Source organism: Falco punctatus (genome assembly GCF_963210335.1).
Source record: "Falco punctatus genome assembly, chromosome: 7".
In the NCBI taxonomy this organism is placed as follows: Eukaryota; Metazoa; Chordata; class Aves; order Falconiformes; family Falconidae; genus Falco; species Falco punctatus.
The window spans coordinates 46,242,110-46,257,567 of record NC_137587.1 but is presented as its reverse complement, the minus strand read 5'-3'; the positions used below and the strand labels follow the sequence as shown (position 1 = coordinate 46,257,567).

The following is a 15,458-nucleotide window of genomic DNA, read 5'->3' as shown; positions in this document are numbered from 1 at the left end:
TGTCAGTTCCTTTTTTTTTTTCGAAGGAGTGGTGTATTCTGGGGGTGGTGGGTTGTTCTATTTGTTGGTGATTTGTGCTGGAGTCTTTGGCATAATTTATACTGAAAATATTGTAATTTTTTTCTTTTAAGCTGTATTATGTTAATTTGCGAACAAAAAATGGAACCTATAGGTGGAAAAAAATTACAAATTTTAAAGGTCAACCTCCTACACCACGTGACAAGCTTTCCTGCTGGGTGTATAAGGACAGGTAACGCATTAAGCATATTTAATATGTGTTAACTGCAGAGAGGAAGTACTGTAAAGTGAAGAGCACACAGGTTTGGGATTCATGAAACTCTAATTCTTAGCTTGACTTGCTGTGGGAGTTTGTGTAACTCTCCTAACAACTTTCTACCAGAGTTTTGTCACATGTGAGCTGAATTAATGGTAAGTATAAACCCATTTTAGAAGAGGGTTTGGAAATTTAGTGAAAGTTTATGGAATGCTTTGAGACTTTAGATAAAAGTCATTATGCATTTACTACTTATATTTTTAATTTTAACACATTAAAAGATCAGTATAAAAGTTACGTTGCTTTTTTGTTACATTATATGAGCGTTAAATTATTACCTGAAACAAAATATATTTAGTATGTTTTCAGGGATTTTAATAGCATATAAATGCTGACAATTGCAAAGGCATTTCAGTGATAATTTTACAAGAACCAAGTCAGCCTAGATATTTGTGTTGTAAAAGTTACTCAGTGTATTTAGAAAAAATACTTAGCTAAAAATAAATACTTGGAGATTTTGTGTTTATTGCGGAAAGTGTCCAGATATTGTGGTGTGTGTGGTCACAAGAAAGCGACGTGTCAGTGATTTCTTATAAAAGTTATTGTAAGCAAGTAGCAATGTGATACACAGTTGAACACTGTATAATGTAAATGATTTATCTGTTTCTGGACTCCACATATAAAGAGGTTTTGCATAAAGTGTATAATGCCTCTCAGTACTATATCTTGGTTATGTAATTCTAATTTAACTGCAAGATATATGAAATTACAAATATTTGAACAAATTCTCCTTAGCTGTTAATACAAGATTATTCAACACAATCTATTCAGAGTATCATAATCTGCATACTGAGAAAATTACCTCTTTTAGATGGCAGAGTGTAACCTTTTCATTTAATGAAAGTATTTGGGAACAAGCTATGCACCTTTTCAGAAGCATACATTAAAATTTCACGAGCTGTGAATTTGCAGATCAGGATGTCTTGGTGTATTGCACAATGCTTTCAGTTAACTCTGTTTCCCTAGGAATGTCAGTCTGGAATGACCTTCACCATCCCATCATTTCCTAAATTGCCTTCTCCCAAGATCACTAACAACTATACCAAATATCCTCAAATGTTGAAGTTAAACAAAACTTTAGGAACCATTACTTATGGATGGCCATTTCATGGGTGGAATATTAGGCTGGGAGGTGTGTAACAATACTTGCAATGCAATATGTTCAGTAGTGCTTAGTTGAAAGAATCTCTTTATAAGCTAGAGAAAGACTTTGCGGGTCACAGGCAGTCTGTGGGCTGAACCTTGGGAACATTTGTTGTGAAAAGATGTATACAGAAGGCTAACAAATGTAGCAGGAGCACAGGAGTTGCAATAGAAAAGGGTAGGAATTCTGGAGAAAGTGTAGGCATTTCACTGTCTTGTGTGTTATGTGTCGTTTTGAGATTAATGTCTTAAAATCTGACTGATAAATAAGCTTGTAGATGGAGGAATAGAGGGTAGGGACTTTGAGTTATCTTGAACCTCCTTCCTTGCTTGTGTGGATTTCTGTCAGGCTTGTTGAGGAGTGTTAACTATTGCCTCATGTAGGTAAGGTTTGCTATGTAATTAGGTTCAATAGGAAATATTTTGTTTATATGATTCATAGTACAATAGGTAAACCAAAATTTGAAATTATTGCAGCTTATTCATTAGAATGTTATTCACAAAACAGCTAACTGAACTTATTTTTTGTTGTTATTCTTTTAGCCTAATATATTTTGGTGGCTATGGCTGTAGGAAGCATAATGAACTGAGTGATTGTTTTGATGTCCATGATGCGTTTTGGGTAAGAGATTTGTCACAAATCAGAGTGCTTTGTCCTTTCTGATTGTCAAAACATGATCTTTTATACTATACTCAGTAAGTATGAAAATCTGTCTGATTTTTCTTGTATTTGTAACATCATCAGCAATGCAAATTAGAATCTTCAAATTAGGTTTGAAATTTCAGACACTGCATGTTGGGAGCGGTGGGTGTTTAGCTTATTCCAAGTACCCGATGCTAGGCTTTGAGTGCAATGAAACAAAATGCTGTCAAAGCAGAAACAAAGGCAGTATTTTAAATCTGAAGACATATTTTAAATATGAAACTCCCAGAAAATTTTAGAATTTGTTTCCTTGAAGTAATGGTAGGGAATTTATAGCTTCACAAGTCTAACTGGCAAATACTTTCAGTTTTTCTTCAATTTGTTACCTGCAGTGAATGCTGTTACTTCACGATGCATGGATTAGCTAATTTCCTATGATTTCTTACAGTTAACAGAAAGAAAACTGATTATATAGTGACAGGAAATAGTAAGAAGTAGATATGCATTAAGGGAGTATAGGTCCTTACATCAGCTGTTAAATAGTGACTTACAGAAATGTATTACTTGATACAATCTATTTATTCCTGAGTATGCTACCCTAAAAATTAGAAGGTAAGAGTTTTCTACTGCAGTGACTGATGTTGGAGCCCAAAGCCCATTTTCAGAAATGTCATCAGCCCTAAAATTCCTGAATGCTGTTGACCTTCAACTAGACCTGAGCTGCTGTATCATTATTTAAGAATATTAACTACGTGTCTTTTAAGAAAATTCTGTATTTTAGTTTATTTTCTGTTTTGATAGATCATTTCTGGATTTACATCCTTTAATAAGCACAAAGATTTAAAAAATAAAATATACTTATTTTTAATTTTTTAACTTCTTTTTTTAGGAAGGACAGATATTCTGGGGATGGCATAATGATGTTCATGTTTTTGATACAACCACACAAACTTGGTCTCAACCAGCAATTAGAGTGAGTGTTTTTTAGTCTCGTCTTCTGGCACAATTGTGATTTTCCTGCATTTTGAATAGTTATGGTGCTCTAGAAACTTATGTTGGGAGAAGAAATCTGAATATGCTTAGTATTGCTCAGGCTTATAACATTAAACAGGAGGACACTCAGTGCCTGTGAAATGTGGAAAATTCAGAACTGATACGAGATTTTTCTCCCACGGGATGTTGTTAGACTGCTGTTTTTTCTATAATGTGGTTCTGATGTAAAAACCATCATAAGCTTCAGAGAGGTATTAGAAATCTGAATATGTTAGAAGATGATTATCTCAAAACCATCCCCTAGATACAGAATAGTTAAAGCTTTGTATTCAAGCTTTAAGACAACTGTTGGGAATATAAAATTACTGTCAGCGCTCCATTACTGGAAAGACAAGGCACAGGAATACTCCAGAAATCCATTTAGTAGGAATACCAGAGTGGGGCTGAGGAACGGGTTGTGGAGGTGTTTCAGTGGCTTCTCACAATGCAAACTTGGGTCCTCTAGAAATGGATCACGTCAATTATACTGACTTTGGGTATCGTTGTAGGCAGTGCCAGGGCTTTGGGTCTGGAAGAGTTTTGTGGCTGGAGCACAGCCATTAATCCAGGCCAGCTCCATATTCATCCTGTCTCACACCTAGTGAAGGCCTTCTGGAATGAAGCAAAGATCTTTGGGCAGTGTTTGGTAGAAATGCAGGAATGGTCTTAATGGTGCCAAACCAAGGTTAACAGACCCCATTTATTTGAACTGTTTTGGTATGAAGCCATTTGGATGATTGTAGCTAATTAATCTGCAACATGGATAACCTATCACAGATAACTGAGAATTGATCACATGAGAGATTAAGGTGTGCCTGGAGATTTCTTCGTCTCCCCTGCCTCCCCCTTTTCATAAAGCTGATAGGTTGGCATGAAGGATAGTATATTGGGCTGAAAGAACAAATAGTCGTCTTGAAATCTGGTCTTTCTTGGTTCACCACTCAGCTTTCACAGACTTGAGGAAGGCAAGGGGAGAGACAGTAAACTCGCTATATTGCTAGCTTAGGCCTTCAGTTTTTCTTTGTGAAGTTTATATGTTTTATATGGTTAGTATGCAAGGGTTATATAGTTATTTTAAATGCTGTGTATATGGACTTGCTATATTCCCTTCAAGAGTTAAATGTTGAAAAAATCTGTTGAACAAATATCTCCCAGTCATGCTATATTGTTAGAATAAACAGATCAGATATTAATCAGCAAATACTTTATTTTAATAGTCTTCCAAGGGAACATGTATACTCACTTACCCAGTAATATAGTAATGCACACATTTCTATTTATTGATATTAATATGATAGTATACTATAAAGGTTCATAAAATCCCAGTGAGTTTACGTGAGAACTCAGTCGAAGTACATATGTCAGTAGAAGTATCAGTGTCTGACACTGTTTTATGGTCTTTATAGGATGTTCTAAAATTCCTATAAAACTAAATGAAAAGAAAAAGAAATTACCTTTGAAAAATAAAAGCCAATTTTGCTATCTTTATTTCTGATTTACACAGGGAAGACTTCTTGGCATGTGGCTATTGGATATAACATCAAATTTTAAGATCTGATTTCCAGAGATTTTAGTACCTGTTCCTAATGGTTTGCACTTTGGAAAAATAAAGCTGCACAGGAGATATCAACAATAACTGATGTGTTACTGTAGTTTTATGCTTAGGAATTAAAGCTAAATTAATTGAATTTAACTTAAATGAAGCAATGATAAATGAGACCAAGAGGGAATATATTAAACATTAGCAACTGAGGGAATGTGATTAAAGCTGTCCTTGGCAATTATATGTATCTTTTAACATCTATGGAGTCTTGGACATGACTACAAATGATTTTCCTTTTAAAGTTGCAGTTTTGTCAGCATATTGATGCACGTTGGCCTTATCTTTGCAGTCTCAGTAACACTGACTTGCCACTATCCTCAGCTGGCACTTTGATGATGTTCTGAAGGATCTTATTTTGGTTCTTTCAGGGTGGAGATCCACCTCAGCCTCGAGCAGCTCATGCATGTGCTGTGCTGGGAAATAAAGGTTACATCTTTGGAGGAAGAGTGCTGGTTAGTGTTTAATTAAAACATTTTATTGGCAGTAATATTATTTCCTTGACAGCTATTTTTTTATAGCAAATTACTTTGTAGTAGAAAAAAATCCAAAATGTCTCTGGCCTAACCTGTATGTTAGGGGTGCTGAATCCAGGATGCTTCTTTTCGTCCCCCTCTGTCTTAAAAAAATAAGAGTCTGTCTTTCTGTCTGTAGTATTAATGATGAAGCATACATTGTCCCCAAAAGGGAAAAAAATATGACTGTGTGGTAAATACAAATGTTTATAAATAACAAAAATGGTTGATATGTGTGTAAGAGATGGTTCTTTGAGAGTGGAGCAAAAGCAAGCCTGCTAACAGACCAAGTTTAAATAAATGAGATGCTAGCACTCTGTGCTTGCTACAGCTTAGATACATACGTTGAACCTTCTGGCTTTTTCCCCCCCATTTCACTGTATTAAATATAAATAAATTAAAAATAAAGCAAGTATTAAGTATAACTGGGATTTTAGCTTGTGCTCCCCCCCCCCCCCCCCCCCCCCCCCCCCCGCTAAAGAAAGAGGGAATGTGTAAGAACCATCAGTTACTTACATACACATCTTTCATACTCTGATATTTACCTTCTGGGAGAGTGAAGTTCAGAATAACTGTTGGGATACAGTATTTTATATTTACAATTGCAACATGGTTGTGAAAGGTAGAAAAGAACAGATTTCATTTGGCTTTATGATTTAAATTGTTGTCATTTTTTGCACATAAGTGACTGAAATACAGATGTCTGGAAGAGTAGCATGTGATTATAATGGCTGGATACAAAGCTGTTAGTCTCCAGACATTCAAGCTGGTACAGGATGCTGCAGTGTGTTACCTGATAGCACAGGCTGCTGCAGGCACAGGTCATTCCAGTCTTGTTAAGCCTCTCCTCTGCTCTTTGAATGTCGATTTTGCAGCCGCAGTCTTTACCTTTAACATGCTCTGTCCCCTTGATACAGAGTATGGGCAGCATACCATAGAGATTGCTGTTAACAGCTTTATTCTGGGCATCCAACATAAGCTCTTTACCACAAGAGTAAGGTTTGTGTTTGCTTTCTTGATGGTTGATCCAAAACTGTACCATTTAATACACTGTGGGAGGATCTTAAATCTGTTGTCCCTTAGGACAGTCAAAGGCAGAGTTAACAGCTGTCTGTATAGGATGCAATCAGTGCGTATTTAAATCAAGGCTAGATTCTTGCCATATAATCTTAACACTTCTTAGCTCTTTTTAATAATAATAATAATAAAAAAAAGTCATAGGCATCATCCCCCCTGGTTATCTGTACCTAACAACCTTGAAGCCAGCACTGGTAAGCAAGGAGATACTAAAACCTTTCAGCAACAGACTTAATTTATCTAGTACTAGACAGAGGAGATTTTCTCTTCAGTTGTTCTCTGCTGAAGCATTAATGTAAGAATTTAAGCCTTAGGCAGCAATCCAATTCAAAAAACATATTCCTGTCTTATGGCTGAAAACAAGGATGGTAGTAGGTAGTCTTAACTAATGCAAGCTCCCCTATCATTCGTAAAGTTTTTGCAAGGGTAGTTTCTTCACGAGATGGAAAGTGTGCCAGCTCTTTTTAGAGCTGTTGCAAAAGCATAGGGAAGATATTATTTTTAAAGGTCTCTGTATGAGCTGGAGTTTATCAGGAATGTGAGAAACAGATTCTGTAAGGCAAGTAAAAAAACCTTCCTAATTTAAATTACTATGTACTCTTCCATACTTTTTTTTTTTAACTTAAGTTTTTAGCTCCTTTTACCTACAGTTAATTTAGAGCCTCTAATCTTATTCAGCTGGAGGATGAGACAATGCTTCCTATGCCTACTACTATGAAAAGTAACAGTGAAGAAGCCCTCAGTGTTGTGTTCCTATAGTTTTGTTATATGAAAGTGAAGGAATTAACTGTTGGTTGGAAATACCCTGCGGTGAACATACGCCAACTTCATCTTGGAAAGCTGCCATAACCTAAACCCTGTCTTCTCAAGTACTTGCAAATGAAACAGTGTAAAATTGCACTTTGTTCCCTATCCCCTGTTTTCATGCTGTAAAAGCTGTGCTCTAATGCAGTGTTCTTCTCAGGGAAAGTCTACAGTTCTGTTACAAAATGGCTTACTCCTGCTTGCTCAGACAGAAACCAGACATACAGATCAAAGCAGGTTCAGAATGGCCACGCAATATCCAGCTGGTTTTTCAGTTTGAATTGCCACCCGCAGCTGCAGGAAAAAATTTCACCGAAGTACATTTTCAAAGCAATCAGGAAAGAAAGTAAACAATATTGATCCTGTTTTTTCTTAACCATCATGTGTTATGTGGCCTTTTATACAGGCTCATGATCCCTGGAATTGTTGCTAAAGCCCCACCCCTGAGAGACAGCTGCATGCAGTAGCTTCCAGAGTTGTAGGTTTGGACAAACTTGATTTGCAAATAACTAAGGAAATTAAGGGATATTGGGAAAGCTTGAAAAAGTGTCTAGTCTTACTTGAATCTTGTGTGTCAGGGAGCCATGCAAGTGAGCCCTGTGCCTCTGCTATGGACTTGCTCTTTTGTGCCTGCTGTATAAATGAGCCCTTGCAAATCGCAGCTGAACTCAAGCCTGCAGACGTGAGAGAGAAAGAAACCTAGATGTGAAGAATTAAACATGTAGCTCAGGACCTTCTGGCCTGCCATTTTATTTCTGAACACTTCCTCAGCCCTCAGAGCCTTGCTCCCTCTGGCTTTTTGTTAGGAAAGGCTGTCTGCGTGGTGCAGAGGTCTTCACCCCAGAAACAGAACAGCATTAAGTGTTGTGTCCAGGCTAGTCAGAGTTCCTGCATTGTGCCTGTTGCAACTGAACTGCTTTGTTACTGAAGCTAGGATCCTCAGGCAGCCTCTGCAAGTGACATTATTAGTAAACTGGAACTCACTTGTCATTTCTCCACTGTGCTGTTACATGATTAGATATGCCCTAAAAGGACATGCCCTCTGGCTTCTATTTGACTACAGGATTCAGAAATACAAGAAGGCTCTGATCTGGAAAAGTTTTTCTCTTCATCAGGTAGCATCAGCTCCCTTAATACCCATTTTCTAAATTTTAGTGAAACCGCTTGGGAACAATGAAAGAGAAGAGTAAAATTTTGGAAAGCTATATTTAATTTTGTAGAAGAACAGCAAGTGTAATTTTCACTTTCATGATTATTATTGATTCACTTTGTATCCTAGAAATAAATGGAAGGAGACTTACAAAGGTTAGGGAACATTCAGTGGGGCTTGAGGAATTAATGTAAGTTATGAAACAGGAAAGGAAAGGTAAAAGACATCAGAAAAACACTAAATTTCCTGACAACAGGAGTAACTTCTCCCCAAAGGATGAAGTCTTGCTTTTCTCCATAAATTAAGGAGCAAATACGGGGTTGCTCTGCTCCTCCTTCTCCTTCTAGTTCACCATAATACAAATCTTCCCAGGGAAAAGGCTCTGCAAGGAACCAGAAAGGGCCAGGAAGTGTCATGAGGCTTCTCCTATTCATCTTTCTGGGAGGAAAGGGCACCTTTTTCCAAACTTGGAGCTAGAACTGGTAAAAGAAGATGATGGTGATCAATATCAATTGTACCAGGATTCATTTGAAAACAGGCTCAGAAGTGTTATGTGGATTCTGTTCCTCCAGGTAAGCCCCTGAAAAAAACAGAAATGGGAGAAAGTGGGAAGGAAGGAGAAATTAGTCCAAAAGTTGGTGCAAGTCGCATGTTTGATTTAAGTGGAAAATTTTCATGTAAAGAATGATGAAGTATTAAAACAAAAGTCTTTCTAGCAGCTCTTCACACATCTGATGCCTTAATGTATGCATGTTTGTATTTCCTGTTATCCTTTCTGTCGCTGAAGATCAGAAGATACATTGAACCACAATCCTTCTCGTAGAAAGATTTGAGCTGTAATATCTGTTTGATTGTAAATCTGAGAATGGAGAGCTGCACAGAATTTACCATAACAGCAGTGAGCTGTAAATATGTCACCCCTAATGCCTTTCATCATGCTAGAAAGCTAATCCTGTGATAAAGCAGATCCTGGTTAATGTTTACCAGGCTGCAAATAAATGAACATGCCGTAGATTAAGTAGGATGTCTGAGGAGTCTTTGTAGCTCAGAGGGAAATGCAGAACCTTTGGTGAGGCTTGATGCTTTTAAGCCAATTAAGAATCATCTTAGGACTATCAGCTAAAAGATTAAATGTAGTTGATGGCATTTGGAAATACATGAAAAACGGCAAGAAAACTTTGCAAGTGACAATACTATAACCTAACTGTGTGCTTTACAGTTCCCCAGTTAAGGGTCAGGTAGAAAGGCATTTTCATTTGTTAAAGCTGAGTCTTAGACATAAATGTCCAACTGATGCTGTGTTTTGAATTCAAGATGAGGTTGATGTAATTATGCATCTGTCAATCTGTTGAACCATGCAAATGTAAAGATTATAATACATTGATTTCCCAGGGACCAAGAAACTGAAAACTACTCCATCTTCTGCCTAATGCCTAGGAAAGGAAAGTCAGCGAGGAGGTCTTGAACAGGATCTTCTTGAAACCTTTATTTCCAACATAACAGCAACTTTCTTTCTTCCCTTTCTTTAATAGATGTCCTCGGTATCGAACTGTGTTATTCCAAGATGAGTAAATACTTTTAGTACTAGCTGTGTACAGGTACAGCAGAAGATAGTAACTGCATTTTGCTTTCTGATTTTATAATTTGTTCCTTATCTCCTTCAAAGACACCTGAAGGAGCAGGAAACTAAATAGACTTGTTATGGAAGATGGATCTGTTCCACTAGCCGTCAGCTGAACCACACTTTATTGTTATATTCACCATCTTGTGGGGATAAAGTTTCTCAGGCAATGCACAAAAGCCCTCACATTCTCCTTTTCTTCAGCCTATTGGCCTCTCTGAAGGCGTGCCAAAATGCTAGTTAACATTCTCTTCCCTGGGACAGAAAAGGGCTAGCACAAACTTGATCAGAGGAGGCCATAGCTATCCTGAAAACCTTGCTGTTTCCTGAAATACCCTGAGAGACTTTCCATAGCCCTGATGGACAGCTTTGAAAGTCTCTCAAACTCACTAACTGTCTGAGTTCTCAGGGGTAAAACTACTCCTATTCTGATCTAAATGACAAGTCTAGTTTCTGCCTCAAAGGATCTGCAAGCTGGAGAAAGGCTTATTCTAATAGATCTATGGACTACCCTAGGAGAAAAGAAATTGTAAGGTAAGGCAAGATATATTTCCCTACTTCTCAGATATTGTTTTGTAGTGCCTAGGGGAATCACAAGTATCAGTCAAGTGTATTGTGAGCCATTGAAAATACTGCTACAATCTGAAGCAAAGAAATTCTTCCCTACATTCTCCCCTTGCCTTTGTGTTTCTAAGGCAGTTACTTTCTTCTTCTCCACAGATAGGCAGATATGCAAGTGTATTGATTTCCCATTGTTCTTAATGATACCTTTTACTATTTTTATGGCAAATGCCATAGGGTTATAAAACATTGTTGCTAGCAACAACTTTGTGAAAGGACTTGCATTCCAGAAAAGATAGAAAAACACAGATGTGATGAACTTTTTGTGGGATGGCATGTACTGAGTACAGTACCTACAAGAATATTTCAAGGATTAAGTGACCAGGCAAGAGGATGCATAGTTCTGATCAGAATGCAAAGAAAAGTAATGAGAGGAAACTGTATGTGGAGTATTACACCTTCTACAATTACCTGCTATGAATTCTATGGATGAAAATTGAATACATTTGCAGGATCGGAGTATCACGTAGTTCTTCACTTTTAAACTACTGTTAACAGCTAAAATTGGCCCCATACTGCTGTTGCATTACTGTAGATATTCCTGACAGGTAGTTTTCTGAGAGTTGCGTGGGGGTTTTGAGAAGAAATGCTTTTCATCTGGCATATAATACAGTGTTGTTTTAAGGCGCATGGGTACAGTTTTCTTCAAAATATTGTTACTTAAAATATTCTGTCCTGGGAAGGCCCTGCTGAAATACTTTGCTCATTGTTTGCTTAATATAACACAACGGGGATTTTATTTATTTGTTTTAGCAAACTAGAATGAATGATTTGCACTGCCTGGATTTAGACACTTGGACTTGGTCTGGAAGGTATGTTTTTCTCTGTAACACTTGAAGTTGAATGTAGCAGATTGAAACATATTGTTAAATAGTTCCATTGCTAGTTTTGTAGCTTTTCCAAGAGGAGAATGGGGGTTTGGGGACTATTTTAACAGCTGTTATATTGTGATTTCAATTTAATTTAATTTGATAGAGGTTATTAGGCTTTTTCTGTTCTGCACCAAAGCATTGATGATGCTATTTTAAGCACAGCATGTACTGATTTAACATCCTAATTTTCAAGATGGGTAAATTTTTTGTATGGAATTTTAGTTTTGATGTCTTTTTGAATACTGTTTTTACTATCTATATGTGGCTCATTATAGTACAGGTTGAGGAGAGATCTCCCTGTCCCTAAGATAAGCATCTTAACCATTTTTTAAAAAATCGAGTAAAAGCATGACCTAAATATTTCAATTTTAAACTCAATCAGATATGGCATACTTCCTAAGATTTGTTTGTTTGCGTATAGCATTTATGATAGTGCCTACTACGTGTGTAGAATCAGTGGATATATTGTTAGCTGATAGACAAACCAGCAGGTAAACAGCAACTAATGGGTGATAACCACTGTTCTGTTTCAATTCTCAAGGTAACCTAATAGTAGTTTCATATAAAAGGCCATGAAATACACCTTTCCTGAATATGTGCCAGTCAGTACTGATCTTGCTCCAGGCCTTCATGTGCTTCATGCAGCTATGATGGGCATCTTTAATTGCCTGTAACTGCTGGTCTGATCCTGCATCAAGTCTCTGCCCCCTGAGCCGAGAGCAAAGCAAGGGGGTAAACACAATCCTCCATCCATTCTTTCTTGCTGCTGATGGCAGCAGGACAAAGAAGTTGCACAGTGTCCTTTCAAGAAAACTTCCCTTTGAAAATGTCTTTAATTGGCATTTGTGGTTATTAACTGGTCAGCTTAATTCCCCTTTTTCTTTGCTAGTTGTTTTAAAATTAAAAATGTTCTACCTAAATGATGGCATTGTCCCTCTTAGACTGTGAGCTTTACCTCTGAGTGGATTGATTATTCAGATTATTGCTGTAGCTGCTTACTTTTTGTTGTTGCATGAGCAGCTGCTCTTTGGTTTGCTTTTTATTGCTTTTAGAAAGGAAGCTTGTGATAGTTGAGTGACAAGTCAATGAGAGGAATTTCAAGTCCTGAAAGGAGGGATGTCAGTGTCAAAGTTCTGGCTTAAGTCCTTGTCAGCCAGCATTTCATTTTTGTTTGGCATTTGAAAGCTAATATTGAAGTTTTTAAAAAGTTTTTCTCCTCTTGACCTGAGTACAACAGGCTGATTTACACCCCCCACCCCCCCCACACCCCCTGTTACACTAAGGATAGTAATACTATGTGCAGCCATTCCTAAAAACTGAAGTTTGTTCCAATACTCGGTTATTTCCATATTGCGATCCAAGAATAACTCACAAGACTTACCCATGATTTAGTATAGACTCTGATCATTATAAATGTAGGAGCCTACTATCCAGCCATTCTACAACACCTTTGCAAAGAGTCTTTGAGAGACTGGGGAAAAAGGAGATTTAAGAGAGACTAAAAAGAGAGATTTAAGAAATTAGGGGGAAAAAGAATCTTTGCAGAGTGTCTGCTGCTGTGGTTGCACCTCACAGGAGGTGAAGCATTTGTATGTATTCATCTCTAGAAGGGTAACTAATCAAAGGCTGATCTTACAGGAAGCTTTACATACCTGAGCACTGTTCTTCCCTTACTAAAGTGACAGATCTTAGGGAAACTTGAGAAATATGGACTATCACAGACGGCAGAATATTTAGATGAGCCTTTGTCAGCTGCATTGGGGCGGGGCAGGGAAGGGTGCCTTCCTAGGACTAGATGATGTTTTCTCCAAATAATTTAGTTGTGCCTATTAATTATCTACTGTGGTAAATTCATCTTGTATTACCAGGCTACTTGTCAGCATGGACAAACATACCTCTTTGTGATTTCATCTCCTGGTTACAGAAGGAGCAAAAATCAGTCTATCTCTCAGAACAATGTCCAATCAGTATTTCCATTTTGACTCCACTTTACAGTCTGTCTTTGCACAAATTGTTTGGAAAATTATTTCTGGCTATGTGCTTCCTTTCGTAAAATCAGTCGTGGTGGGTGTATTAGAAATTGGGCATTTGCAGGGATCATCTCCAATATAAAGAACTTGGTCCCAAAAGTCTTACGAATCCATACACAAACATTGTAAAGTAAGACAGAGTAGATAGAGGGTGGGGGTTTTTTCTCTCCTCTTTTTTTTTTTTTTTTTTGTCTGAAATTTATATAGCAAAGAAATGCTTGCTGAGACCAATAAAATTAAATATTAAGAGTGTGAAGTAAAGAAAATAACTATATTCTTTAAGCACCAGCAATACTTTTAAATAATTCTAACCAGACAATCCATTTCCAGCTGAAAACTGCCTCTAATAAGCCCTCGTGTCATTCCAGAATTTTACAGAGGGGTAAATTACTTCAGACTAGTTTGCTGTCAGGGTATTTTCTCCTCTAGGTGTTTTTTGGCAAGGAGCCTTCCCTTATGCTGTAGCTTCAGATTCCTTTCTACTGAAATTTCTGATCTAATGATGAATTAAAAACTGGGCAAGATGCAACCTTTCTCGTCTTGATAATAGAATTTTCAGCTGTTCTGCAGCTGCAAAGAGATTGCCTTTGATTGCCCATGTGAATTATCACCAAATGAGACTCAAGGATTTAATACAGATTAAAAAGTTTAGCTGTCTGAATGCTGCTGACCAAGACAAGTTTACTGCAGGTGTTTGAGGTTCTTCTGTAAGGTACATGTCTCCCAGCCAAGAGGGCTTGGTTTGTGCAGTCCTACATTTGGATTCACTTATTGGACATCTCCTAAAAGAAAAATTCCAAATGCAACGATGATTTTACTTAAAGCCCTATGGCTTCTCATTAACCAGTCATGTCTTCTTTTTCTTATGCAACTTTATGTAGATTTCTTAAGGAATTGCATAATATTAACCTAACTAATCCAGTAATATCTTCCAGCATGAGATTGCAGTATTTATTTCAGTTGCCACTACCCAGAAGTTACCTTGCTTTCCCTGAGCTCCACTGACTTGTTACTCAAAATGTTCAATATTATGTTCTTTCTCTTACTGTGATTTTTTGGGGGTATGAAAGATTGAAACATTATCAGCCATCAGTATCTGGTATATCTATATTTCTAAACATCAAAGCCTGTTTGTATCTCTGCACGATCTGCCCCTTTGCCAATTTTAGAAGCTTCTCATGCAAGAGTTGTGCAAAGCAACTCAAACATTGTGACTTGGCTTCAACTTCAGTGCCAAATTTAGTAGGACGGTTTTGCAATCACTGTTTAATTAGCTATGATTCTTCAGGCTTTGCTTCCAGATGGAGAACTGCTTAGCAGTCACCAGTAGTGAAATTCCTTTAACTGAACTGCAGATGCCTGTATTACTCACCCTAGGCTTCCTCTGAGCTCACTTAAGAGAAACAGGCACTTCTTGGGCATGAGACGACTGCTGCTAAGGCAGACATCTAAAATAAATCAAGAGTTGTGCTTTTCAAGGACCTGTTTCTCTTCATTGATAACAAAGGAAATACAGCTGACTGTCTGCGCTGCTCATATTGTAGATTGAGCACACGTCTGTGTATATTACAGTTGCCTCACTTCAGGAAAGTGGAGGGGAAAAAAAAGTAACTGGTTCTTTGAGAGGTATAGTCTACCTGGATTTGAATATTCCTTTCTTACTCCCTCTGGACAGTCTCCGACTAACGTTCTGACCCAACGAGAGGCCTTAAAGGTGTTTGCACTGGCTTCTTCCATCATCTTTCCAAAATAAGGATGTACTGAGTATGCAGTGGCCTAGATTCTTTGTATCTAACCAGGTACTTTGCAACAGAAGTTCGTCTTTTTGCTTAGTAGCCAGATACTAGGTGGGCTGATGCCCTCTGGAGGTTCTTGCTCTTGCTAATTGTTGGGATCCTCCTAAGACAGCTGAATATGTAAACTGATGCTGTGGATTCAGGCCACCTACTGTAGGTAATCCCTTATGTTCAGATTCTTTACTGTTCAGATTCTTTACTGTTCAGATTCTTTACTGTT

The 15,458-nt window shown here is 37.6% G+C and overlaps 2 protein-coding genes across 2 annotated transcripts in view; one reads left to right on the top strand and one right to left on the bottom strand.

The window, feature by feature from the left end:
* NEMF (nuclear export mediator factor) overlaps positions 1-15,458 on the bottom strand; it is a 162,394-nt gene that overhangs the window by 98,251 nt on the left and 48,685 nt on the right. The window lies entirely within an intron of this gene.
* Positions 1-15,458, top strand: part of KLHDC1 (kelch domain containing 1) — a 32,174-nt gene that overhangs the window by 9,071 nt on the left and 7,645 nt on the right. Inside the window, exons 4-8 of the mRNA XM_080397085.1 lie at positions 132-250; positions 2,021-2,099; positions 3,010-3,093; positions 5,124-5,207; positions 11,294-11,352. Of these exons, the coding sequence (XP_080253211.1) occupies positions 132-250; positions 2,021-2,099; positions 3,010-3,093; positions 5,124-5,207; positions 11,294-11,352 (425 nt within the window). The remainder of the gene's footprint in view (positions 1-131; positions 251-2,020; positions 2,100-3,009; positions 3,094-5,123; positions 5,208-11,293; positions 11,353-15,458) is intronic.